This window comes from Falco peregrinus, chromosome 8 (genome assembly GCF_023634155.1).
Source record: "Falco peregrinus isolate bFalPer1 chromosome 8, bFalPer1.pri, whole genome shotgun sequence".
Taxonomy (NCBI): domain Eukaryota; kingdom Metazoa; phylum Chordata; class Aves; order Falconiformes; family Falconidae; genus Falco; species Falco peregrinus.
Genome location: NC_073728.1, coordinates 49,251,287 through 49,278,192, shown reverse-complemented (window position 1 = coordinate 49,278,192; position 26,906 = coordinate 49,251,287). Strand labels below are relative to the sequence as shown.

Genomic DNA, 26,906 nt, shown 5'->3' with positions numbered 1-26,906 from the left:
GGAAAATGTAAGGATGATTTTGGTCCTATTGAAAAAGCTGTAGTTTTTTTGTATTCACAGGTGAGGGGAAGATTTCTAGTACTCAGCTGACCAAAGAGCCCTTGGAGATGTCAGCATGGCCTCATGTAATTCCTGCAGCTTCTCATGAGGTGGTCATCAGGTATGACCCTTTACTGACAAGTTGTCATACGTCCAGGGCTGTGCAGGTAGATTAATCCAGGAGGTGACATTTTATGTCCTGAACAGCAGCTTCTTCTTTCCTTCTCTCAGTTACACGTTTTATAGATAAAAACTGTATTGACATTGTCTCCCTTCCTTACTCGGATAGTTCTGTGAGAGAGGAGTTACAAGGGGTGTCTGTAGTCTAATGTAATAGCTTGTTTTTCAGAAAGAATGTAGAATTTATAGTATCCTTTTAATAACATCTTAGCGTTCACAGATGGTCATAGAATTATAGAATGAATCATAGAATGGTTTGGGTTGGAAGGGACGTTAAAGATGATCTAGTCCAACCCCCCTGCCGGGGCAGGGTCACCCTCCGCCAGGGCAGGTGGAGGGCAGACCCAGCCCCTTGCAGCCTGGCCCTGAGCATCCCAGGGATGGGGCACTCACAGCTGCTCTGGGCAGCCTGGGCCAGCGCCTCACCACCCTCACAGTGAGGAATTTCTTCCTTATATCTTGTCTACAACATCCCTAAATACCTTTTTCCAGGCGAGCTTGGCAACATGGTCATGGGTGTGGGGGTCATAGAGTCGTAGCATAGCTCAAGTTGTAAGGGATCACAGACTCCCACAGGACTACCTAAAACTAAACAACATGGCTAAGAGTGTTGTCCAGACACTCCCTGATCTTTGACAGGCTTGGTGCCATGAGCCTGGGAGCCTGTTCCAGTGACCCCCCACCTTCTCAGTGAATAGCATTCTCTTGATGTACAGTCTGAACTTCCCCTGATGCAGCTTCATTCCATTTCCCATGTCCTGTCTCTGGTTCCCAGAGAGGGGGGGTTGTGAGAGGTCCCATCCTGACTGGCCCATGAACCAGGGTGCCCTTGCTGCCAGTTTTGAGGCTGTGTGGCTGTCCCAGCCTAGCTGTTGTGATCTTAACCCCATCGATTCTGGAGCTTGGTGTAATCATTGATGAGTTCAGGCTTTTCTGCTGAGTGGTTTTGAATGAAAAGTTCATTTCATTATCTGTATTAGCTGTTGATAAGCACAGGAAAGGAGACTTAAATGGCAGCAGCAGTATTGGGGTAGGCAACTAGGTCGCAGTGGTGAAACCCCTTGCTTTCAGTTCCCACTCAAGTAACATAAGGACTGCTACTGAAACTTTCTGAAGAGGAACGCAAAACATGATAGGAAAATGTGGCAGACTGGGCTGACACGTTGGGCTTGGCCAAATCTGAAATGGGGCCAGCCTGAATGCCTCCTACCTGCAGGCACCTGTGCTGTTGAATTTGCTGGTTTGGTGCAGTCATGGGAAAGTAGATGAGACTTACTGAACTGTGACACTGTTTCAGAGTTTTTTACCTCCTGGCCAAATCCAAGCAATTAAGATACTAATTGTCACCCTGTATTTGTGTGGGAAAAGCTGTTTGGGCCAGACGTCTGCCCCAGAGATCAGCGATTCCTGAAACCCCTTGTTCTGGGTTCTGGCCGTGCATGTGGATGAAGCTCTTTCCTCATCCTCTCTGGTAGCCTAACAATATGGAAAGAAGCTCCAGTAAGATACTGGTCATCTCACCTCCTGCAGGTCTTAACTTGGGTAGCCAGAGGCATTTATGGTTATGGAGGAAAATCCAAATTGAACTACTGTTCTGAAAAGTTTGCCAATGGTACTGAAATACTTTGGCAGTTATTGCTTGGGAATGGGGCCGGGGGGTGTCTTTTAATGCAGGAGGAGTACGTGTGAGCTGCTTGTGGGCTTGGATATGTAGTGGGTTTAATTTCAAAAGCAGAATGCAAATTTCTGGATCTAGACAATGTTTGTCCTCAATGCAAAGCTCTCCTAAGGGGGTTGCTAACCTGAAGCTGGTGACTGCTAGAGAGAAGGTAGTACTGGGTGGACAGACAGTTTAAAGATAATGTGATATTATCTTCTTAAAGCACATTCTAGGGTTGGGAGGCGTCAGTTATTCGTGTCGCTGCTCCAATGTTCCTTTAAGTCAGTTTTGTGACAATAATGATTACTTAAACTTACAGTGAAATAACTGTAAAACATTGCAAATGAATGCAAAAAAAATGAAATCTCTCTTAAACTTGAAGTTGTCTGAAATTTTTTCAGATGTGTTTGTAAGTTACATTAAATGCTACCAGATCAGGTAAGAAAAGTCAAAAATAAAAAAAATATATTTTCTGTTGGCTTTATGGGGTAAGGTATGTATATGTATGTGAGAGGAAAACAGTCTGATTGGGGAGAGAGGGGTGTGTCTGCCTTGGTTAAAAAAAGAAGTGATGGGCTGCAGAAGGAAAAGCTGCAATGAACTATTGGGAGTGAGTTAGTTATGAGATACAGCTGTGCTGTGCAATTATTTTAGTTGGCCAAATGCCAAACCAGAGATTTTGAGAAAGAGGGTTTTTTCCTCAAAGTCCTCTTTCTTCAAATGTGAACCTGCAGGAAGCATCCTGTAGCAGAGGAGACCTTGAAGCTGTAAAAAGAAGTGCACTGGAAGCTGAAGTGCAAATGCAGAATGACCTAAAAGCGGGGATTTTTAGCTCGGTCCGCAAATAGGCTGATCTCAAGAGTGTTTTGGCTCAGCTTAGGGTTTTTGAGCATCTGCAGGCAGTTATAGCGGCATTTGTGGGAGCGGTTGGGTTGTTTAGGTGGACATATAAGACCAGGTTTGATGGCCTTTTTTTTTTTTTTTTTTTTTTTTTCTTTCCTTACTTCTGATTGTTTCAAGAGCAACAAAGTAAATGAGCCCTTTCTGATAAGGTTTGGTGGCCTGTTTGCCTACAGAAGGGCCTGAGCTGCCTCCTGCTGTGGGAGTTGTGGTAGAGGAGAGCCTGAATGAGTCAGCTGAGGGGCTGGCCAGCCAGGGTTGGGGGGATGCCCACAGCCAGGGTTGGGGGTGCTCACTGCCCTTCCAGCTGCCTCTCCCTCCTAGCCGCACTGAGTCCATTTTCAGTAGCCTCCGGGCACCTATTTGTGAGCCAGGTTTGTGGCTGATGGGCACAAAGCCTGTTACGGGGTGGGGGGGTGGGGGGACGACGACAAGAATCGGACAACAGAGATGGAGTTTCAGATACTTGGTTTCTGTAGGAGGTGGGGTGAGGGAAAGTACTGCTCCTTGCAGCAGCCTCCCACTGTTGGGCTAAGGCTGTTGGAACGTTTGCCGGTGCCCCGGGCTGTGAAGTCTGGAGGGATATGGAGAAACGCAGGGAAATGTATTTGGAGCATAGGGGTCCACCTGAAATTCCTGATGCCTCTTGAATGCCTCATGTCAGTTGGAAGGGAGAAGCCACGTTGGAGGCAGGGAAGGAAGGGTTGTGTGGAACATGGAAGTGAGTGGGCACGGCAGAAATGGCCCGGTGAATTCCCCGGTGCAGCAGCACGCGGTACTCCTGGGCATTTCTGTCTCCAGTTGGTGCTTGAGTTTGCTGGGGTTGTGTGAGTCATTGTGGTTTCATCCTCTGGAAGAGAAACAGTGGCCTGTGAGATGGTGAAACTGGCAGACAGAGGCTTTAGGGAATTTTGAGTCAAATCCTTTGACATCTTTATTAGATTAAAAAAAACTGGAGAAAGTGCTTATTTTAGGAATATATTTTATTAGGATGACGTGTTGTCTTCCTTGTACTTCTGTCTTAGTGAGATTATTATCTTGCTGACTCTTCTTTAAGAATATTTCAGAATCTCTGTTTTTGACACAAATAGAAACCACCTTTGAGCATTAATTGTTTGGATTTGTTCAACTTAAACATCATTGCTGTAACCTTTATGAGGCAAAACTAGAACTGTATCTGAGATCTTGCAGCAGCTCACCTTCTTCCCACCACTCCAAGAATTACTGTGTGACAATTTAATTTGCTTTTCAGGAAAACGAGATCAAGTTGTTAACTGCAGAAATCGAGCGTTTGAAAAACTTTGGATGCTTGGGAGTCTCCCCGAGTTTGGAAGGCTTGCGAGACGAAAATGCAAAACTTAAGTATCGATTAAATTTTCTCCAAAAGGTAAGGGAACAAAGAGTTAATGCTGTAGCATGTGTGGTTTTGTCCTCATTAAGACAAGCTAAATAAATGATGTCAGCTTGTTACAGCTGGTGATGTGTGACGGCGTGCTCACTCTGCATTCTGATGCCTTAGTTGTTGGTGGCACATCAGATATTTCTTGGTTTCTTAAACAGAAATCTACTTTATGAAAAATGTCAGTAGGTTAATAAGCCCACAGTGTCGAGTCTTGGCTAGTCACATAAGGGGCAGCCCAGCTGAGGCCTCCACCAGGATCACTGACAAAGGTGTGAGAAGTAATGCAGCCCTGCGTTCAGGGGAGGTGTTTGTGCTGGGAGGTTCAAAGGGAGAAGAGTCACATGATTTTTGTGTTGTGGATGTTGTCGCTCCTGTGCCTAGAGGTGTCGGTCAAATCTGTCAGCCATGCTTTGCCAGGCAGCCAAGGAAAGAAGTGGGATGTAACGGCTCCTCAGATGTTGCGAATTTAACCTTCTGGATTTTGTTTTTTCAGAGCCTTCAAGAGGAAAGAAGTAAAACAGCAAAAAGCATGATTAATATCAACAGCTGTCTTCAGGAGATCTTTGGAGCTGCTATTCAAGCTGCCTACCCAGATTTAGAAAACCCTCCACTAGTGGTGACGCCAAGTCAGCAGCCCAAATTTGGGGATTACCAGTGTAACAGCGCCATGGGCATAACGCAGGTATGTCTCAGTGATCTTACAAAGAGAAGAAAAAACGGGGATGCTGTCTGTTGTAAGCTAGGTGGTAGACAGTGCAGTGAGGGTTGCAATATTGGACCTCTTCCAGGCTTGTTGCCTTCTCTGGGCTGAGAATTCAGTGAGTATCTAACAGCTCATCGGCTCTCACACAGTAGACCTTTAAACCTCTTTATAGATGACTGGTATGAGAGGGTAACTTGTCACACAGAAAGATTTCTCCGGTCATGGGATCTAAATCAAAATAGGATTTAAGTGCCACATCGATTTACTAATGATGTGCAATTAACTACTAATTGGTAAGCTATATTTTGGAACTAATATCAGCAAAACAATAAATTACAAGTCTAGGCAGTTACAAAATGGTGATAAACACCTGCAAATCTCTAAATGCTCTTCTGTAACACCAGGAAAGTATAATGTCCCCACACACACTTGTGCACACACACCCTTCTCACAGGGCAGGTGAGTTCTGAACATCTCCAGGAGTGAGGGTTCCCCTTTCACGCACGCATCCTGCTGGTGCTGCAGCTTCCTGACGCAGCAGTGGGAAGGGGCCCTGTGCGCCCGGCTGGGGCACAGGTCCCTGCATGCTGCAGCCTGAGCTGCCCTCTGTCAGCTGCAGCATGTGCCACTCGTGGCATCTGGTGGCATGGGTCGTTTTCTGGCCAGCGCAGCTGTGGTGCGCATGAAGCACCTCACAGCATCCAACCAAGTGTAGACCACTGCTCAGCGGCCGTCCTTCATATTTCTTTAGCTGATGCCATTGTTTCAAAAGTCTCTTTGTAATTCCCTGGTTACAGGTGAATTTGCCTGATCATTGTACTCCTTTAAGCATTTTCAGTCCCGTGGCAAATGCCCTTTCATGTTTGAGCGCGCTGTTCCGTACAGTGTTTGTGCTCTTGTTCTTATCCTATTGGCTGTAGTTATCCAAGCGTTTGCTGAGTCGGTGTGGGCATCCCCCCGTGTATAGTTGATGGCAGCTGTATTTTCTTTTAAATGAGCAAAAAGCAGGAATCATGGGGGTTTGTTATATTGTTCTGATCTTGGAGGCTTTTAGGCAACTCTAAGAATGGCTCCACTTTACAGACACCTGTGTGTGCGAGGAAGGGGTGGGGTTTTGTAACCTGGCTAGTATCGGCAGTTACTTTGAAAATTACGGCGTTGCTGCTTTCTGGAAAATGCTTGACTAAAGAGGACCCGACAAGAGTAGGAGACACTTCAGTATAGTCACTCAGTGGGCTGGGACTGTGCTGAAGTAAAACCAGGAGGTGGGGTGAAAGAAGTAGTGCATTCTAGCTTAGGTGCTAAAGCACCAAACTTCCAGTGCATTGATGCCTTTGAGTGAATAGGTAGACACTTTGTAGTTACGGATCTTTTATTTCACAGTCTCAACAGAAGCAACTTTTTTTTTTTTTTTTTTTTTTTTTTTTAGCATTCTGTTGTCAGTTCACCTTTATTATCTGTTAGCCTGGTAATTTTGACATCAGACTTGCACCAACATGCGTGGAATTTACTCTCCCAGGTTGTCATCTGGAGCCACTATGTCTGTTGTCCTGCTACAATGAGTTTGACCTCCAGGCAGCATCGATACGTGCCAGCCAGCAGGCTCTTGGTCTGAAGTGCCGAGGTGGCAACAGCCCTCACAAATATGTGTCATCTTCCCTTGGTTCATTAGCATATTGTGACTGGGCTGCAGCCAGAGGAGCACCCTGGGTGACTGCACTGACACGGGCTTTCAGAGCTTTGCCATGCTTTTGACTGCTGCTTTACCCCAATTAAGTCGTGGTCGGGATTCTCAAGCAGTCCTGTCTTCTCAGCGTTGACGTTGTTTGCATAACTCAGTGTCTGAACAGTCCCCTTCAAGCCAGGGCGTCAAGATCCAGACTGTCAGCTGTGCTGCTGAATAAGGGTTCTTAGTACTGGCCTTGGCTGGAGAGCTTGTTCCCTGGAAAGGCATGCTGCGTAGGCTGGGCCAGAGCTGGGCGGTGCTCACACATGCAGCACACTCAGTGTATCAGCACAGCCAGGGGATGCAGTGCAGTCATTTGCCTCTGAGAGCAGCAGGTGATGTGCTTTCTGTCGGCCTGAGTTTAGAGACTGACTGCGGTGTACGTGCCCCGTAAAGCCTTGCTCCCTTGGGGTGTCCCCTGTGTAGAGCTGGTCACCACGACTGCCAGAGGAGCAGGAGGTGCCCTGACTCAGGGCAGCACTAGTACGTGCCAGGCAATAACCTCTCCCTGCAGTGCTCCCATGTGGAAACAGCCCTCACAAATGCATATTGTTGTCCTGGGAGCTCGTTAGCGTATTAATGCCTGGGGCTGGAGCCAGGAGCTCTGCTTGCTCCTTGGAGTAATAGGAGTACGGTGACTGTTCCTGGAATGGTTCAGATGACGGGCCTGTAACCTGGTATGACATGCCCATAATCTGGTTTTGCATTTATTTTTCCTGTAGTTTGCACTTTGAGTAGCTTTAAAGGCTACAGAGGTATTCTTTTCTTGCCCATTCTAAGCCTTTACCATCTTGTAAGGATCCTGTTATGGTCGACTGTATGACAGCCTAAACAGGAAGCTGAAACTCAGGTAGAAGTCACATTTAGCAAACACAGGCAGCCATGAGTGTAAATTCTGAGCTGGCAGAGCGGTACGTGCTCTTTGTGGCTTTGATGGAAGTGAGGTGATAGATGATTTTCAGACACATCACAGAAAAAATGGAAAATCATGTGCTCAGAAACAAATAGCTGTGGTAATCTTTTACAGTGTGAATGAAGTGTTTTGCAAAGGATGGGTTGGGCTAGCTCACAGAATCCTCCTCAAGGGTGTTTTTGTAAGGTTTGCAGAAAGCTCTGTGAGAAGATGCTTTGGGAACAGACAGAGAAATTTTGGATTTGGACTAGATGATCTCTGAAGGTCCCTTCCAACCCAAACCATTCTGATGCTGTGTGTGAACTTGCATCGTGTTCTTTGAGTTCCTCACAGTGGGCAATTTATGTCTGGAGGGAAAAGGAGATCTACTTTACCAGCAATTTTTCTGATGCTCTTTGAAGAAAATTGGGCAGCGGTAGGATTATCTTTCGTTCCTTCAGTTGTTGGATTTTATTTAGTTATTAAGTCTGAGTCTAAGGTAGGACTGAAGGCAGTTTGCTTTGGTTGCTTGTAATCATAAATCAGCAGGCTTGCTCTGAAACCACACTCAGCATCTACTGTAGGCACGGTTCAAAACTTGAAATGTGAATGCTGGCAGAGCTCAGGATACCCGTGAGACTGGTGAACAGGATTTTGAAGCAGTGTGAAGGACTGTGCCAGCTATGTTAGTTTTTAAAGAGTTTGTCCCTTTTAGTAGCTTAGAGAAATACAGATTTCCCAAACCACTTCACAGGTTTTGAAAAACAGCCTAGAAAATTTTCTTTTGACTTAGGGACTTTTTAAATGCTCTTAGCAGAAGGCAGGAACATGTTGGGTCTAGTTTAGACTTGTGCTGTGTAGAGAGAGTTGATCTAATCTAAAATTTGCTAGAGAAGTTTTTCTTCGTGTGTGTCTCTGCATTATGAAGCTAAAGGATCATGAGGATCTTTCAATGCTGCAGTAGCTATGCTTTCTGTTTCACTCTGCAGAATGTTTTGGAGGATTGAATTTTACTTTATCTTCTTGTGTTTCAGATACTGCTCAAAACCAAGGAACAGAAGGTTAGCCCAAGAGAAATTGCTGAGAAAATATCAAAAAATATTCCTGCCAATGAGTGTATTGAGAAGGTTGAAATTGCCGGTCCTGGTAAGATAAGTTTCATGTTGCACACTGTATGTTTTAAACCTGATAGGGTGACTTTATACTGGTTAGTGATCAGGGAAGCTGAGTTGAGTTTAACTGTTTCATGATTTAAAACTCCACTTACAGGGTGAACTAGCTTTTTCTATCTTGGTGAGTTTTGTAGCCCTCGATGCAGCAATAGAAAATGTACCTCTGTTAGAACTGGCAAGTGCGATCGTGAACCCTTTAATTAGCAATTTTTCCACTGATCCTTAAGGGACCAGCTTTTTCCCTTCAAATACTGGTGATGCATATCTGGCTACAATCATGAAATCACAGCAAAAATCAATATGCCCTTCTCGCTGTTGCTTGCTCGGAGAGGATGTCTTGTCCTCTCAGCACGGAGATGCTGCAGTAGCATGGAGGTTATTCATTGCTGCATCTGTTTTGTCCCTGTGGCCCAGGAAGAAATACAGGGGCTCATATTCCTCAGGGCTTCAATATAAACACAAAATTCACATGGCACAGCTCTTCAGGTGCTTGGGCACAAGCTCATCCATTAGCTCTGTGAAGCAGGAGAAGTAAAACAGTGTCACCTCGCAAGCATGGGTTATTCCAGGTGAAACTGTGTTTTAGGATAACAATTCAAAAAAAGGGACACAAAGCAAGATCCGGTTCTGCATGCTGCAAATCCTGGCAAGATTATTTATTTTCTCAAAAAAAAAATGTTTTTATAAATTCACCTTTGAGTGACAGTGTGCATAAAGGAGTTACTTCAGTAGACTTAACTTGCAGCATCTAACTCTTGCAGTAAAGGCTACAGTGGTGTGAAACAAGCTTTTGTTATCTGGGAACAGCTAGAAGACTAGCTGTCTTCTAGTGACGGCTTTGTTGTCCTGTTGCTGTTTTGTCAAGCTAACTTCTTATGTCCTTGTCCTTGATGTGAGGAAGCAGAAATCCAAGGGGGAAGGAAACAAAAAGTAGTTTGAGGCACCTCTGCAGCCCCAGCACTCACTGCTGGTTTTCTCCTCTAAAGGTTTTATCAATGTCCACTTGAGAAAGGATTTTGTGTCGAAGCAGCTGAGCAGTTTATTGATGAATGGCATTCAACCACCAGCTGTTGGCAAAAGGAAAAAGGTACGGCAGCGGGCGCATAGGCAGCCTGCTCCCATATAGATGAAACGTGCTGGACTGCAGGTAGCTTTGGAATTCGCCCCGCCATGATTTGTGCAGCAGATGTCCTTGTCAGCTGGTTGCTACAGCAGGACAGGTGGGATGTGACTTACGGACCGGGGACCGTGGGGTAGGCCGTGCTCTGGTGGGTGAGGGACAGGGCTGCCCAGGGACGGCCTGGTGTGCCAGGCTCAGCTTGGGAGCGACCCCTGACTGCTGGGTGGGTGCAGCGGAGCCCCAGGCTGGATGCCTGCTCTGGTGTTCCCCGCTGGCCCTTCCTTGCTGCGTGCTGTTGGCGGCAAAGGGTGTGAGGGTCGGTGGAGGTGAGCTTTGTTCCCACGTGTGCCCCCCCCTCCAAAACCCAGGTTAAACACTGGAGGTGTGGTAATGGCTGCTGCCTTTTATTCATTTTTTCCTTTGGTATTCTGTCCAAGGTGGTAGTGGATTTTTCATCCCCTAACATTGCAAAGGAGATGCACGTTGGCCACCTGCGATCTACTATCATTGGGGAAAGTATGTGCCGACTGTTTGAGTTTGCAGGTTATGATGTTTTGAGGTGAGAGTCCATTTTTGGGTGTGGTGGGCTTTTTTGCTGAATTTGTGCAATACCTCTATCTGTGCTTTGGTCTGTATTGGTCTGTTTATAAGCACATAACAAACAATCCTTTGTGTGTAGTAAAGTACTAAGCTGAGGAAGTGTAGCAGGGTTAGAAATCAAAACGGGGAGCAGCTTCATTGCAGTGAAATTGCGGGGGGGGCTTACCTGGTTTTGGTTCTGATATTGTGTGTGTTCCTTCTTCTAGAATATGTATCTTTTAAATGCGTGTTTTTTAAAGTATATGCTTGAGAAATCATTATTACTGTTCTCTTCAATTGCTTTAAGGTTAAACCATTTAGGAGATTGGGGCACCCAGTTTGGAATGCTCATTGCTCACCTCCAAGACAAATTTCCAGATTACTTAACGGTTTCTCCTCCCATTGGGGATCTCCAAGCTTTTTACAAGGTATTTGTAGCAAAGAAGTGTGATAATTATGTCAACATCTGAAGAGCAGATTGAGGACCTTTACAAATTGCAGGCTAGTTTTGGAGAAACAGGAGTTGAATCACTGTTACTAGTGATTGCAGTAACCTGCCATGGGTAAGGCGCTGCGGTATGTGGTACTGAGTTGTCTGCAGGGGGCATGATCAAAGGGCTTTGTGAGCGTGCTGCCTCTGTCTCTTGAGACGAGTGTGCTTGGAGAGCCTGTTGGGAGTGTTAGCTTGGTTCAGGCTGGAAGGCGGTGCTTTTTCATGTGGTGTGTTTTACTGTAGGAATCCAAGAGGAGGTTTGACACAGAGGAGGAATTTAAGAAACGTGCCTACCAATGTGTGGTGCTGCTGCAGAGCAAAAATCCAGACATCATTAAAGCATGGGAACTGATCTGTGACGTGTCGCGGAAAGGTGACTGTCAGATTCAGAAACATGTCTCGGCAGTAGAACAGTGTGGCTTCCCTCACCTTTATGTCTGAGTCCATCCTCTTTTATTTTGAAAATCACTGCCACACTGCTATCAGAAGCCTAAAGAAAAGAGCTAATACAAAGTACTGGGCTGTCTGTGGAGGCTTTCAGCTAAATCTTCTGTCTCCTGAGTCCTAGTCTCATGGCTTGACCAAGAGATGGAAGATGCCTTTAGGGACTTGCTGTGCCCACTGGTAAACATATGCCACTAATTCCACTGTGTGCATTTAATGGAAGTATTTTGTTATGTTTCCCTTGTCAAGAGTTCCAGAAAATCTACAACTGCTTGGACATCACACTCATAGAGAGAGGGGAATCATTCTACCATGAGATGATGAAAGACATCGTGAAAGAATTTGAAGATAAAGGTGAGGATTTTGGTCTCAGAGTCAGAAATTCTGCAGCTGTCCGGATGAGTGAGGTAACCTCACTCCTGTTCAGCGAGGCTTAGGACTGGTGGTTTTGAAGTTGCATGTTCCCCACCCTTGCTCTTTTCCTCAGCCACGTGTGCTGGGTGGATCTTGTGTGGCTTTTCCTCACAGAGGAGCATTAGCAGAATTGATTCTTACATGTTTCATTCCAAAAAGCTTGGATCTTTCTTGCTGACACAGAAAGCAGTTTGTTGGTGATATTTTGTAGGCAATAGCGTAAGGTACTACTGGAATTTATTGTATCCTTAGTAAATGGTCAAGGAGTTATGTATGACAGACTTCCCCGTCTTAGTGTTGTGACTGTGTGGGAACATTGAGAAATCTCTGTGAAAACCATGGCATTTGAGTCTGGGAAGAAGCCAAATGGAGCGTAAAAAGTCTCTAGTTCTATGTGTTCCTGTCTGGATTTGGCAGTTCGAGTCTCAACATCCGAAGCATTTTGACTGATCTTACCTCAGAAATACTTTGTGCAAAGTCCTCATTGCATCTCAGTAGTTTCTGCTGCCTTTAATGACATACTTTGTGATACTGGTTTTGCAACTGTAAAGGTGAACCTGGATGCCGGTGGCAGGAGTTATTAAATCCAGTTAGGTCTCTTCTGTAAGGCCAGATCTGTACAGTTCCACTTCCTTGTGCATGGTCTTGAGTTCTGGAAGTGCAGCATAAAACATGACTTGGTTGGTGAGGGAGTTCTCATTTAGATTTTTTCATATTTTGAGCCATTAATTATTTAATTATGTGCGGACATGGCCTTTTCTTTCTGGTATAATCCGGGAAGGGAAGTGCATCTGCCTGGGCTGGCCCATAAACCTCCCTATACGATACAACACAGAATGTTTTCCATTGCTTTTCTAGGATTTGTCCAGGTTGATGATGGCCGAAAGATTGTGTTTGTCCCTGGTTTTCCTGTCCCATTGACGATCATGAAATCAGATGGAGGTTACACATACGACACATCTGACTTAGCTGCTCTTAAACACAGGTTGTGTGAAGAGAAGGCTGATATCCTTATTTATGTTGTCGACAGCGGGCAGGTGAGTATGCCAGTCTCTGCTGTCATGGACCATCAGAACGTGTGTTAAATGAAGGGTGCAACAGTAATGTAGAAGTTTTTTAGTGTGGTTGGTATATTTACTCTTGTCCTTATTGGAGTAATGGTGTTTGGTGGCTGGCAGTCTCCATGAAGAGCCCTTAGAACTGACTAGAACAATTAGGGACAGACCCAGTTACCACTGAAGGTGGGTGAAGCCTGAATCTCAACAGATGAGTCTGGAACGAGATTTGTACTGTTTAGACTTGGGTCCCTCCTTACCCGAGGAAGGTTGTCAGCTCCATATCTGAGCAGTGATGGGAATTTGCCACTAGCTGCTTCTGTAAGCCAGGAACACTCTTTAGAAGGTTGAGCTGTTGGAAGTGGAATTTGACTGTGGAGCTAAGAAACATTTTAAGTCTCGTTGTGAAGGAGATAAAGCTGGGCAGAAAACTACTGGAAGGAGTGCTACCAGGAGGAGTGGGTTGAGGACTAGCTGTTGGTATTTGTTCCTTGCAGTCGGTGCATTTACAAACAGTGTTTGCAGCTGGACAGATGATCGGCTGGTATGATCCCAAAGTAACCAGAGTAGCCCATGCTGCATTCGGAGTGGTGCTGGGAGAAGACAAGTAAGTTTGGGGCTGTATTTTTCCCTTTGAAGAGGATGTTTGAGTGAATGCAGGACACTTGCTCTTGTTTGTTGACAAGTATGTATGTGGCATACAAAAAAAAAAAAAAAAAAAAAAAAAAAAAAAAAAAAAAAAGAGCACTATGGTTATTTGTAACTGTGTGTCCTGGTCCTTGATCCACACAGTCACTGGTGCTGTGGTCAGGTTCCCTCTTGGGCCTGGCTTCTGCTGCCTGGCATTTGGGGAGGGGCACTGGGAATGTCTGGTGGAAGTCCGGTGGAAGCTGATGTGGCTGCTGGGAGATGGCAATGGTAAAGGCCATGATTTCCATTATTTTCTGCCTGCCTCGTTGGTAAATGAAATTGAAGTTGGGAAAAGAACCTCTGGTGGCCCTGTGTGCAAGCCAGGCCTTTGTGCTCTGGAGTTGTTCTTGTGTCTCTGTGAAGGTGTGGCTAAACCGGTGTGCGCTGCAGGTCATGTGCCATTGCAGACTGGGTGGGTTTGCTGTTTGTTACAGAATTAAAGGTGACTTGCTGGGCTGGGCAGGGGGCTGGCACTGGTATTGTGTCCTGACTGATGTCTGGAAGTGGGACAGTTGTGGTTGTTGGAGCCTTCCTGGTCACCCCTCCCAGCCACCCGGTGGGTATTCTCTTCAGATTTGTAGCTGTCTGTGTGATGTCAGTTTCCTCTATATGGAGGAGTTCGTGGGCATGTGCTTTTTTATTAAGCCATAAGGTGTGAACAGTGGAAATCCCTGCAAGAAGTTCTGACGCATGTCCTGGCACACGTGGCACACTAGGCAGAGGTTGGACATGTTCCACCTCTTATGCAGGTGGTCATTTTGGCTCTGTGTTTTCAGGAAGAAGTTCAAAACTCGTTCAGGGGATACAGTGCGTCTTATAGATCTGCTGGAAGAAGGGCTGAAACGAGCTATGGACAAGCTGAAAGACAAGGAACGGGACAAGGTAGTTGTGACAAATGGCTTATCTTTCCCGAGAGCTTCCCAGATTTGTTCACAGGCTCATGGTTTTGCAGATTCTGGATGCGAGCTGAGAATACGGACACTGCCAGACCACCCAGGAGATGCTGTGGGTTGTGTGCTCAGTCAGCGTCATTATTTGATTGTAGTTCAGCAAGATGCTGGCATGGGGAAAGAGCAGTGTCCCCGAGTACATGGCAGTGAGAAAATGTGAGCTGTAGCCAGCGTGCTGGCCAATGGCTGGTGCTGCAGAGCTTTTTGAGGGTGGGACTGGAGAGCTGGGCCTTGCAGGTACAGTCCAGGTCTCCCTGGTGCGATGGCAACAGCTGTGACTCCCCCCCCGCCGCTGCGATGCAGGAGGTGGAGGCAGAATATAAAGCTGCAGCCTTGGCCTGCTGGGCTAGCAGTGACTTCTGGGGACGGATGCGTGGGGATCTGCAGGGCACTTGGCTTCACCCTTTCCCTTGGAGCCTGTGGCTGAGTTTCCTGGAATTCCTTTGCTGAATGAGATTTCTGTCTGTCTTGCATCTTGATAGCCTGGACCAAACTGGGCAGAAAATCTCCCAAGGCCTCATGGGAGTCAGACACAAAGTGCTTTGCCATGCTGACAGGGCACTGTTCCACCAGAGAGGGGTTTTGTGAGTGTTTGGACTGTCCAAAATGCTCTGCAAGGGTAGGAGGAGGGCCACATGTTTGTTCTGTGTACACACAGTTGTAAGAAGCAGTAGCACAGTATAGTCGTCAAGCCTGTATGGCAGATAGATGGTACGAGCTGGGGCACAGAGGTCCTGTGTATTCTCAAGGCCCCCGGGCAGGGCTGCAGTGCCCTTTGACTGCAAGAGAGGCGAGGGGTGGATGTGAGGCTGTCTGGTGCCCCGAGGTGGAAGAGTGGGTGTGAGCCTTTCACTGAGTACCACATGCGTAAAACCCCCTCAGCAGCCTGGGCTTTCCTCTTCAGCCAGGCTGAGGGGCCAGGGCTGTTGTGGTTTGTGATGCCAGTGTAACGTTCTTACTGTTACCTGTTTTGAAATTGCAACAGGTCCTCACACCAGAAGAGCTGAAAGCTGCCCAGACATCAGTTGCTTTTGGATGTATTAAATATGCAGATCTCTCCCACAACAGACTAAATGATTACGTGTTCTCCTTTGACAAGATGCTGGATGACCGAGGAAATACAGCTGCTTATTTGCTGTATGCTTTCACACGGATCAGGTAGGTTGAGTGCGCAGGGAGTTGCTTGGAGTTGTTTTTTTACGTTCTCTGTATCTTCGTGGGAAAGGGGTGGCTTAGTCGCACCAGTGCTGTTAGCTGTCTTTTCTTACGAACCACCCCTGTTCCGGCGTAGGCAAAGGCAAGATTTTATTTGTCATTGGAAGTGGTGTCCTCTGCTAACTGAGACACGGCTCCTCTGTGCAGCTTACCTAGGCTTTTAGGCAGCAGGGAGGAAACTGGGAGTTTCTGGTAGTTCCATTAGAGGATCTGGGTGGCTGGAACAAGGTGAGCCAGTGTTCCAGCAGCTGCTGACCTCGGGTTTTACCATACCCCACACAGTTTTTCTGGCACCCTAAGCCCTGGTTTGCGTGGCAGCACCAGCAGCCCTTGCCGACACGTGTGCCCAGAGCACACCCCTGGCTCCCTGTTCCTCTGCTGTGCCTTGCTGCATCGCTCCGCAGGGAGCGCCTCCCCGTGCGTTCCCAGGGATGATTGCTCCCTTCAGGCCTGGTAACTCAGCACTGGGCAAGTGAGAAGGTCAGCAGGTGGCCTGGGGCAGGCGGAGCGGTGGGACCCTCACCCGCAGACCCTGTTTTGCACCATTTCAGGGCTATTGCTCGCCTGGCCAATATTGATGAGCAGATGCTGCAGAAGGCAGCCAGGGAGGAGGTGCTTATCCTTGACCATGAGAAGGAGTGGAAACTGGGCAAGTGCATCCTGAGATTCCCTGAGATCCTGCAGAAAATCCTGGAGGACCTGTTGTTGCACACACTCTGTGACTACCTTTATGAACTGGCCACCACCTTCACCGAGTTCTATGACAACTGCTACTGCGTTGAGAAGGACAGGCAGAGTGGTGAGTGTTGCCTTAGGGGTGTTGTATGTGCCTGTGTCACATACCACGGTACAGACAATCTGCAGGGTGTTTCCCTGTGCTGGGAAGGTCATTGTCACACTGCTTGCTGCTGCAGAACAAGTGGTGTCCATGTGGGAGGACTGAGGGTGGCTGGCGCAGCCGGTGTATCGACTGCCTGGGAGCAGGAAGGTTGAGTAGAGAGTTGCAAGCAGCCAGGCACCTGGAAGCACAAGGGCCGGTCAGTCTGCCTGGCCTGGGGAGAATGGGAGGGGGCTCAAGTGTGCCCAGCCCCAGGGCCAGGCTGTGGCTGATGGGGTTCCCCTGGGGAAGGCAGCATTCATTGCTCTGAGCAGCTGTTGCATCTCTTGTGTTGGTGTTTTGCAGGCCAGATTGTGAAGGTGAACATGTGGAGGCTGCTGCTGTGTGAAGCCACTGCCACTGTCATGGCCAAAGGGTTCGACATCCTGGGGATTAAGCCGGTGCAGAGGATGTAGCTGTTCCCTGTGCGGTGACAATAAAGGCACTTAAAACAACTGGAGGTGTTGATGTCCGTTGTGGTAAGGGAAGATACCCTAGGGGAGCAGCACTCCCTATGTTCGCAAGGAGGAAGTAAGGGAAGAAGAAAAGGAAAAGGCAGGGGGGAGTAGACATAGGAAAGTAAAGAAAGGAGAGAACAGGAGCATGGCTTCAGAAGACAAAAGGGGCCATGGGCACAGCTCAGAGCAATTCTCTACAGAAACCAAACTCTGCAGACCCATGCCCAGTGCTGCTCTGCTTCCGTCTGTAGAGTTTAAGGACTGAGAACTCAGAACACCGAAGAGCACCTCCAGGAACCCCTGCAACCGCAGTACTGTCACCCACACTCCCAGAGCCAAGCTTATGCTGATGTCCTCTGCCATCCTCTTTACCTTATTTGCTAGGTGGCAGCAGGTTCACCCAGCTTTTGATGTCATCTCTGGCATCACTCAGCAGAGCACAGAGCGCTGGGGGGAGCCAAGCAGTCTCCTCCCAGCCCAGCAGTGCAGGACCCTGGCGCTCGGGATGCTTGTCTCATGGAAGTTGTTAGTGAGCTGACCAAGGCTGCAGTCAGCTACCTGCAAAAGAGATTGAACATCGCATTCGAGGCCTGAACTTTGATGTAACACACCAGGGAGACGTGAAACAACTCATGCTTACCAGCACAATGGAGTGCAGGCTGTGGGGTGTACCACCTGCAAGCAAGCACAGGCCTGTACCAGCCCTTCAAAAAGGGGTGGCTGGTGGCTTCCCAAGTGCCTCAGGACAGCAGTCGGGCTGTGCGCTGTGGGCGCAGCACCATCAGCTGCCAGCAACTGCTGTAGGCAGGCAGCGGTTTTTTACCTGGAGGAGCAGGAAGCCCAGGGGAAGAGCAGATCAATTAACTACATTCCCTCAGAGGAGGACACAGGGGAAATGCCTTCGCTCACAGCAACAGTGTTTGAATCCCTACAGAGTCAGCAAACCACTTTGCTGGGTGCGTATCGATCTCCAGTGACTACAAGGCAGTGGGCCGTGGCTCCTGCCTTTGCTTTGGGATCTGTCAGAAGCCTGTGCTTGGTAAAGCAGCACAGAAACGCAGCTTTGCTGCCGTCAGAGAAGAGATACTGCACTTGATTTAGGTGTTTGCTGACATATGCATACATATAGACATCTATAGAGAGATATAGATAGATACAGATACAAAAGATACACGTTTCTGTTTATCCCAGGTTCTTTCCCATACAGACAGCTCTGGGGAGGGCTTGGCTGTGTGAGCGAGGCAGCACCAAGCACACAAGGGTCTGGCCCTTAAACGAGCACATGTGTGCAAACATGCCCTCCTGCTGGCTGGCTGCACAATGTCCCCAACGGAAACCTGACCTAGTTCTGGTGACAGCCATATGTGCTGGGGGCGTCACCAAGCGCCCAAACCACGTGCTGTGCTACCTGCCGGCAGGAGGCCAGGCCCCTCTGGAGGGTCCCACTATGTGGTCAGGGAGCAGCAGGGGCACTGAGCACAGTACCATGCAGCAGGGCTGGGCAGTGCCTCACCAGCCGGGACCCCATCCCACCGTACCTGAGGGAGACACAGGACAGGCCTGGGCATGGCAGTGGCAGCCAGCCGAAAGTCCCCGTAGCAGGTGCCGAGGCCAGGTCAGGTTCAGTGGCAGTAACAGCATCAGCCGCAGTCCAGGATGGCCAGCAATGGCCACAGTGACCAGGCAGGGCGAAGCATCAGAGTCCAGGGCTAGGTCCACAGCAGCAGGTGTGTGTCCAGGCATAGGCATGGCCGAGGCCACCCAAACCAGTTGCTGCGGCTTCTTGTGGTCACCAGCAGCAGGGGGAACAGCTGTCTCCAAGCGGTCCCCGAGTCTCAGCACCAAACCCCTCCCCTGGCAGGGCAGGGGGCACATCTGCAGCACCCCTTGGCGAGGGGCAGCCCCACAGCTCACAGTCCTGGCAGCAGTGGCGTCGAGCCCATCGGGGGGTTCGCTGGCTGCCCTGCCAGGTGAGGGCGGCGGTGGGGAAGTGCCCTGGTCACAGCAGGAGCGTTCAGACTGTCCAAGGGCAGCTCCAGAGTCCCTGTGGGGCTATACTGGGGGGGGGGGGCGGCGGGGAGACACGGACGGACAAGCAATGCAGCCAGGGATGAGGCCAGCTCCCATGTTGCCAGGACTGATTGTCGGATGCAGGGCAGGCAGTAGGTGTCAGGGCACCCCAAGGGGCTTCAGGGCTGGGCAGAGGGGTTCAGGCCACTGCTGAGGAGCTGGGGACCCATGGTCACTTGGGAGCCCCGGCTGGGTTGGGACTGATGCCACAGACAGGTCGGACCCCAGGCCAGGCTGGCGTGGGGTGGGTGTCACTCGGAAGTCAAGTGCCGGTTTGGGGGGGTGTCAGTGCTGGGGGAAGCCCTGGGGCAAGGTCATGTGTCAGTTCAGAAGAGCCGTGGGACAGCAGCCCCTGCCCAGCCGTGGTGCTGCAGTGGAGCACAAGAAGCCCCAAGCTGACTGTCAGGGTGCACCCAAGGGCCAGCGGCTGCCTGAAGGAAAGGGGCTGGGAGTCAAGTGGGATAACAGGGCTGGCAGGGCAGCCGCCCGGCCCCACAGTACCTGAGCCAGGACAGAAATGGCAGCCAGGGTCAGCTAAGAGTCCAGATCATCAGACGCATCCATGGTGATGAGGTCGGAGGTTGAGCCAGGAAGGTGAGTCAGCAGAGGAGGTCAGGATCAAGTCCAGTGACAGCAACCAGGGTCAGCCAGTCTAGTGATCACCAGGCAAGTCCACCATGACGAGGAAAGGCCGAGGTCAAGCCGGGAAGTCAGTCTGTGGGTCAAGGCCCAGGTCCAGGTTACTGGGGTCCACGGCCAGGCGCAGCTGTTGCTCCAGCCAGGCCCCAGCAGCAAAACCTCACCTTCCACCCTCTCCCACACCAAGGGATGGTCAGGGCCTCCCTGCACAAGCATAGTCCAGCCTCTGCCTCACAGGTACTGAGATAGCCCCAAGCCTGGGGAGTCAAGCCCCCACAGCAGTTAGTGGATGGAGGGGGAAATGGAGGAATGCTCTCACAGCCCTTAAAAATCCTTGCAGTAAAGTCTGCAATGACAGTCATTTTTCTTGTTACTGCAGTCAGCTGGAATCACACCTGCCACATGCTCAGAGAAACAGCTGGGCTGGCAGGGACGTCTGCACGGCTCTGGCCCAAACTGCTCAAAGCAGGCCACCTACATCAGGCTGGTCAGGGCTTTTGCTTTGCTACAGCAAGCGACGTACCTGGAAGAGTCTGTTGCACTCCGTTATCATGTGGGCCAAGCCTTGCGTTGCTGCCAGGTTCTCACTCAGCTCCCTCTGGTCTGGCTTCCCCAAGCTGCACTTCCTCTGACTCGATCTACAGAGAGGGGTAGGTGAAAGGATGGCTTGTGAGCAAGATGCTGTGAACCACAAGTACAAGGTGCCTACTCAGCTAGCACCCCTGCGGGCTGGAAACCAGCAGCTTACACTGCTTTGAAGGACCCTTACACACCACGTAGGGGCTCACCGTTACATTGCTGCAGCAAGGTCCTCGGGCAGCATTCCCTCCCAGCACATCCCAAAAGCTCCCAGGGCAGTACTGACCAGTAGGAACAGAACATATGCCCAAGAAGTCAAGGCTTTTTATTCCCCAAACACATCATCACACACTTGGCCATAGACGGCAATGACTGCAAACTGGTTTGTGCATAGCTTTCAAATATCAAGCTCCTTTAAAACCCTGCAAAGCCCATGTAGAACCTTTTAAATCCTTTGGCCCAAACCACACCAAACACGTTTCAGAAACAGTCCCCTCTTTTTATTCATAATCATTATATGACTTCATTAATCCCAGCTTCTGATACTTTTATCTATGTGCATTCCTGCCAAATGACTTGAAAATTGGGTGGAAGATAAGAGTCCTCAGAGCTGCTCCTCAAAGTCAGACCTGTCAGCTTCTACCCTTTGAAGTCGGAACCCTGCAGTATAGCATTAATGCCCAGTTAGAAAAAAGCTAAAGCTTCAAAGCATCCTGGCTTCTAAACAGTGACAACAAAGAGAAAACTGTGTTTCTATTTTTGGTCCTAGTATTTCAGAGTAATGTTCATGTAAACCAGAGAGGTACAACTCTCAAAGTATGACTCCCAGGAGCTCAAACACAGCTGCAATCCAGGAAGGACCTGCTGCCACTAAAGCTCCATCGCATCCCCAGCTGCCCTCGCAGTGACCACAGGGCTCCCTCACCATGTGCTGGCTCAGCCCAGGAGAGCTGTGAGCAGCCCTAGGCTGTAGGTACACATCCGCATTTTCAGATGGTTTGTGCCATTCAAAAGAAAAGTCCTGAGTGTTTTCTATCCAGAGCCTGGTTACCAGCCTGACAGATGCCAATAGCACATCTGACAGCTTCTGCTGCAGAACTAGTCCTCATCTTTAGATCCCCAAGTGAAGTGACTAACTTGCTACTCTGATGGGTGCACAGTGTTTCCATCAAAGTCAGCTGTCCTTTTCTACCCTCATATGCCTCTGTCCATACCCAGCAGCATGGAGTAAAGCAAACAGCCCTGCCTCAGGAGACCAGATAAGGCATGAATGCTCTGAGATTGTCTACTTTGGCCCAAGGGCACCTTCCTCCCTGCACGTACAAACAGGGGTTGTTATGCAACCCAGATACTTTTACTTATTAAGATAATCTACAGAATCCCTGTGGCTCAGTCCTGGAGGAATGATCCCCTTATCACCCAGCAGAACCAGTGCCAGCAACAGCTACAATCTGCCAGATATCTGTAGGCTGCACCTGGGCTTATGTTGCCAGTGCATGAGCTACATTTTCAATGGCCAGCACCACCTTAATGCAAACAGTGGGCCATGTGCTGGATTCCTGGGTAGCCGGACCTGTGGGCAACCGCAAAGAGCACAGCAGTTGTGAGGGAGGCAGGCTAGCTCGCATGCAGGCTGGTCAGGGACGTGGCAACGGGGCCTTACCACTGTTCTCTACACTGGACAACTGAGCTGCTGGGTCGCTCCATGCATTGTGATCAGCTCCATGCACTGTGGGCAGCTCCACACATTGTGCTCAGCTCCTGCTGGACCTGAACAACCATATTTGAGACAAACCCCCAGACAAATATGCTATTTCCCCCTTAAAAGCAAACCCTGATCCTAGGCCAGCTACAGAAAGCATTGTTGCAGCAAAGAATACTATGGACAGCAGCAACACCAGCAGTAAGATGCTAATACCTTGTGGAGGTGGAGGAACTATCCCGTCTCAGGGTGTTGAGGTGAAACAAAGAAGGTGCAAGACAGACAGCAATGTTGGTTGGGGTCATCTGGTTTTCCTCAACAAAAGCAACCACATCTCGCAGGAAGAACAGGAGGATTTTCAAAGCTTCTCGGTTTTCCTTTGGAAGAAGAAGAATAGCAGCCTGGACAGCCTGAAACTGCTGATCCTTTGGCACGTCTGAAAAAAGAAAAAATTATGAAAATCGCACTTGACTTGCAGAGGAATCATCTATCAACAGAGTCCTGAGCAGAGCATTGAAACTGTAGGTTCATCCATTTTCCTGTCACACTAGCTCACAACAGACAAGGCAAAGGCCATTATCACAATCACATCAAACAAGTACAGTTTTCTCCTATTGCCCATCAAGATGAACATTCATACCCAGAGATGCTGGTGCTTGACTTGCAATTTATCTTGAACACCATGCTAATGAACTTATCCTGAACCAGCTCTGGTTACAATCCAAATGAGGGCTTGTCTCTCCATAAAATACTACTCTGGAATGGTACTTGAGAGCAGATACCTACTCTACTGTCATTTCCTTTCAGCTTCAGGCATGAAGAGGACAGATGCTCTCAGATAACTCAATTCAGAGAACAATGTTTTGCCAACAGATTTTGATCCACACTAAAACACAGTGAGACCGTGTGCCCAAACAAACAGCTCCTGCAGGAGAGTAGGCGTGCTGCATCCTGCACACACCACCCTAGCATGAAGATTTTACACCACTACAAAGAGTAGATCACTTCTCTTCCCCTTCAAGTAGTACATACACAGAACATATAAAACATGCTTCTTGGTGAAAGCAGCACATTTCCTATATCCAAAAGATGGTAATTTAATCTGAGCACCTGCTCAAATCACATGTGGCAGAAGATTGGTGAGTAGAATTCAGTCATTTACTGCCTCTACCCCAAAACAAGAGGCAGGAGGCAGACACTGGCCAGGTTACAATAAATGGAAGAAAATGGTTCCACACCCATTGGACATAGGAATTGGGGATCTCCTTATATAAAGGATTTGTGGATGCAAAAAGAAAACTTACTTCAAACAAATAAACTGTTTTCAGACAAAATTCTAAAAGCCTGACAGGTTGAATAATAAAACCCACCCAAACTTTCAGGGACCTACACCATACACAGGGCAGTAGCAGCAGCTCATTTATTCATGTCAGTAAGTGTCACATAAAACAGGCTGAAATCCAGCCCACTCAGAAATCTCCTATTTCGACTTTCAAAACCTTTTCTCAAAAGAAGAGGAAACTTGCCTATAGCAACATCATCATAAGTCTCTACAGCAAGTTCCTTCCCCAACCCAGCTGCTTTTTGAGAGTTAATTCCTTGAGGGTCAAGTACTGGAAATGGAACCTGTTTAAAACTATATGCAATAGCAGATTTCAACTTCACATTTCCTTCTTTTTCAGGTTGAGTTTCAAGGGTAGTAACAGTGAGAGCACAGGCAAAAAGCTGCTGGCATTTCCAGGCAAAGATGCTGTGTCACAGCAACTGTGATTGGGCACCTTCATAAAGAAATTTCATCAATATAACATGACTTCTTGCACAAGGAGCTGCTTCATACCATGAACAAGGGGACTAGATTCTCTCTTAATTTTGCATAAGGAAATGACCATTCAAAAAACACAGTTTGGAAGGGCTGCTGCAGCAACTCTTATTATGCTCATCCTTCAAAGAACATAAAAGACACAATATTAGGAAATAGCTGGCCCATAAGATGCAGATGTGAAACTTTTTAAGTCCAGAGCTGCAATGAACTCATCTTTTCAGAAACAACCTGCCTGTGTCCTCTGAGTATAAGAGGACAAGGCACTAGCCCTAAGTCTGGCCACCGCCTTGTACAGCTCAATATTAAGACATTCAAGGAATCAGAAAACTATAGCTTTTGTTACCCACATTGGTAGATGTGGAGGAAGGATTCACAGAGCCTGCTAGTAAATATAGGCTCGGGAAGGTCTCGGAAGTACTGCTTCACCATATCTGCCACATCAAACGCTGACTGCCCTTCATAACATACATTGTTTGGGTTGGTTTCATTCATTTCTCTTAAAGACAGAATCCTGGATTTAACACCGGATTTTCGGAACAGGCCAACCTGCGGGTAAAAGAAAATATCAAAGAGAGGAGTCATCAGGAATCAACTTTCTGACAAATAACCAATCCTTCACCTTCCTTATGATAGATATCTTTGACCCTGTTGTAGTGGGATCTAACACCAAAATATTTTGTATCATTAGAAGCCGCACAGATATTCCTCCCAGGCTAACCAGGTCCGATGCCCACAGAACCAGCTGTCAAGACATACTGATTTTCACATTTGTTTGCTTGCTTTTTATTTAATGCAAAATGACTCTTTTGATTTTTAAAACCATTACAATTACCATCTGTCAGTTTTCTTGAGCAGGCTATGTTCACACATTAGAACTGCAAGATTATAATGCACCAATTGCATTTATCCAAAAGCAAATGTACATTGATGCCTATCCCGGAGCAAACAAACTCAGACTGTGAGATCCACAAGGTTCAGGTTTAACATCTGATACATCTAATACGTCTACCAGTTGGCAAAGAGCAATTGCCATTCTGAGAGAAATTATGATTCTATTTTTAATATGAATGTCAATCGAGTTTCAGACAAAACCCTAGATTTAGAAGTTTCTCACAAACTCTACCTTGACAAAGCTTCTGCTGAAATTTTCACTGTGTGCCACTGAGACAGTATTTACATCCATTGGCTTATTTGTATTAACTGATGAGATACCATGGTCTCAAAATGAAACACACTGCCTCCATAAGAAGCCAACTGCTCACACTCCAGTATGTGCCACCGAACTACATTGTAGCTTCACAGGATGCACACACACATTTTTGTGCTTCAGCATAATATCACACACCTATGCAATTGTAAAGCACAGGGGGGAAAATAAGCCCTTTCTTTAACTAATGTGTCTCATGTCACAGGGTCCCCCATTTCTGCAACTATGCTACAGGAACAGCAGCATATGCAACACACTTTCATTGCCACGTACACATCTCTACTTAGTGGATAAATACGGATTTGGATCCAGAAAAGATGTTAAAGGCACTGCTCTCATGTTTTATCTCTGCTTAGTGGTACATTTCAGCTGAAACAAGATTAATTATCACATTAGCTCTGGCACTATCAGCAACCACAGAACAAAGGGGAAAATGACATTGTGTGGTAGATTTACTTTCTAAGGGAGCAGAGACATGCTGCTCACCAGAAGACAGCTTGACTGCCTGCACCAAGAGAACCAACTGGAAGATTTCAGCAATGCAAGGAACAAAAATACAAGACAAGACTAAAGGTGTTCTCAGCAGGAAACAGTGCTGCTATTTCCTCACAGGCCACCTGCTCAGACCTACACCCTTTTGCCTATTCAGAGCCTTAGGAGGTAAGAAAGTCCCTCACAAAAGCTGGAAGCAGAGACTGGTTCCCTGGAGCAGATCCGTTTACGGAACAGAGCTGCTCTGGGCTGCCACAAGTTCATACCTGGTCAAGAAAGTGGTTTCTTAAATAGTCCAGGGCTTGCAGTATGCCATTAGGCAGCGGGTGGCTTGTTCGCTGAACATTCAGAAGTAAAGGAACCCCAAACACATTTTTGTCCTTGTAGTCAGAGGCTTTTATTTTTTTAATGAACTTCGGTACAGTCCTGAAAACAAAAAACAGTGTATGCAATTTATTAGCTCTCTAGCACAGTTCTGCCTGCTGTTTTAGTTAAATGCATGGGAAAGGATGTAGTTACACTTGCCACAACCCCAAATTTTGCCACATACCTGTATACATGGCATCATAAGATAGAGAGAAAACCATTAAGGGCAATTACAAGAATTACTTTCTCACTTCAAAACTGAAATCAGCTTTAATGAAGCATCCTCATGTGAAATACAATCCATCCCTTTAGGACACTGCAGGCTTTTTTCACTTCATTCTATATTCAAGCACTAGATCCCTATCACAAGACGCTAACCGGTATGTCCAAGTCCTCTGGGTGACTGACTTTGTCATGGCTTTAGTTCAAACAGGGACTTGGTGCTGAAAAGGATTCTCAGCCCAGTCAGCTCTCACCTCGGGTCCTGCCATCTCTGTGAAGGACCTCTAACAAAGCCCTGCAAATGGGCAGATTTAAAGAGAAACAATAACGTGCTTTAAAATCGGTAACAACATGACCACCAGCGAGGAGCGAAAGTGCAGTCCATAGCAGAGGAAATCCTGGAGCCATTGAAATAACCACAGAACTGCCAGCGATTTAACAGGATGAAATTCCTCACTTTGGACATGGGTAATCTAGACAGACAAGGAAATTCACCTGCCTACATATCAAATCCTGTCTTTCTAACACAGGTTGCTTTAATATTAGACAACTTACCAGTTCCAGCCCTGCCTACTGGAAGGGGAGTATCTGTCCATCAAAGCAGTGAGTTTCAACAAAGCCAGCTTTTGTGTCCGGGCTAGCTGAGCTGCTGACTGGCTGTCGGTCTGGATGGGAAGGCTTTCCAAGTTCACACTCTCTTCCACAGACCAGTGTTGCTTCCCATGCCTGTGGGATAAATATTGTTTAGGCTTACGACTATTTCACTGCCCTCGTTAGTTTTCTGCCTGCATCTATGGAACACCTAACACCTAAATGACCTGCAGTTCCCAAACACCAT

The 26,906-nt window shown here is 47.7% G+C and overlaps 2 protein-coding genes across 4 annotated transcripts in view; one reads left to right on the top strand and one right to left on the bottom strand.

Annotated features, from left to right (window-relative positions):
• The window catches only part of RARS1 (arginyl-tRNA synthetase 1), an 18,743-nt gene extending 1,781 nt beyond the window's left edge, over nucleotides 1-16,962 (top strand). The window contains exons 2-16 of one of the 2 annotated variants that reach the window (XM_055812389.1): nucleotides 61-160; nucleotides 4,032-4,166; nucleotides 4,675-4,863; nucleotides 8,537-8,648; nucleotides 9,661-9,761; nucleotides 10,232-10,353; nucleotides 10,681-10,801; nucleotides 11,110-11,239; nucleotides 11,560-11,664; nucleotides 12,583-12,761; nucleotides 13,277-13,386; nucleotides 14,246-14,351; nucleotides 15,405-15,577; nucleotides 16,186-16,433; nucleotides 16,818-16,962. In XM_055812389.1, the coding sequence (XP_055668364.1) occupies nucleotides 4,711-4,863; nucleotides 8,537-8,648; nucleotides 9,661-9,761; nucleotides 10,232-10,353; nucleotides 10,681-10,801; nucleotides 11,110-11,239; nucleotides 11,560-11,664; nucleotides 12,583-12,761; nucleotides 13,277-13,386; nucleotides 14,246-14,351; nucleotides 15,405-15,577; nucleotides 16,186-16,433; nucleotides 16,818-16,927 (1,770 nt within the window). In that variant the 5' untranslated portion in view covers nucleotides 61-160; nucleotides 4,032-4,166; nucleotides 4,675-4,710 and the 3' untranslated portion in view covers nucleotides 16,928-16,962. The remainder of the gene's footprint in view (nucleotides 1-60; nucleotides 161-4,031; nucleotides 4,167-4,674; nucleotides 4,864-8,536; nucleotides 8,649-9,660; nucleotides 9,762-10,231; nucleotides 10,354-10,680; nucleotides 10,802-11,109; nucleotides 11,240-11,559; nucleotides 11,665-12,582; nucleotides 12,762-13,276; nucleotides 13,387-14,245; nucleotides 14,352-15,404; nucleotides 15,578-16,185; nucleotides 16,434-16,817) is intronic. The other variant, XM_055812388.1, reaches the window with a different exon arrangement.
• LOC101919405 (rho GTPase-activating protein 7-like) overlaps nucleotides 16,961-26,906 on the bottom strand; it is a 23,212-nt gene continuing 13,266 nt past the window's right edge. For both annotated transcript variants that reach the window (XM_027779716.2, XM_027779717.2), the window contains exons 6-12: nucleotides 26,624-26,794; nucleotides 25,747-25,906; nucleotides 24,129-24,327; nucleotides 22,176-22,395; nucleotides 20,202-20,316; nucleotides 18,508-19,754; nucleotides 16,961-17,527 (exon numbers count right to left, since the gene is read on the bottom strand). In XM_027779716.2, the coding sequence (XP_027635517.1) occupies nucleotides 19,737-19,754; nucleotides 20,202-20,316; nucleotides 22,176-22,395; nucleotides 24,129-24,327; nucleotides 25,747-25,906; nucleotides 26,624-26,794 (883 nt within the window). In that variant the 3' untranslated portion in view covers nucleotides 16,961-17,527; nucleotides 18,508-19,736. The remainder of the gene's footprint in view (nucleotides 17,528-18,507; nucleotides 19,755-20,201; nucleotides 20,317-22,175; nucleotides 22,396-24,128; nucleotides 24,328-25,746; nucleotides 25,907-26,623; nucleotides 26,795-26,906) is intronic.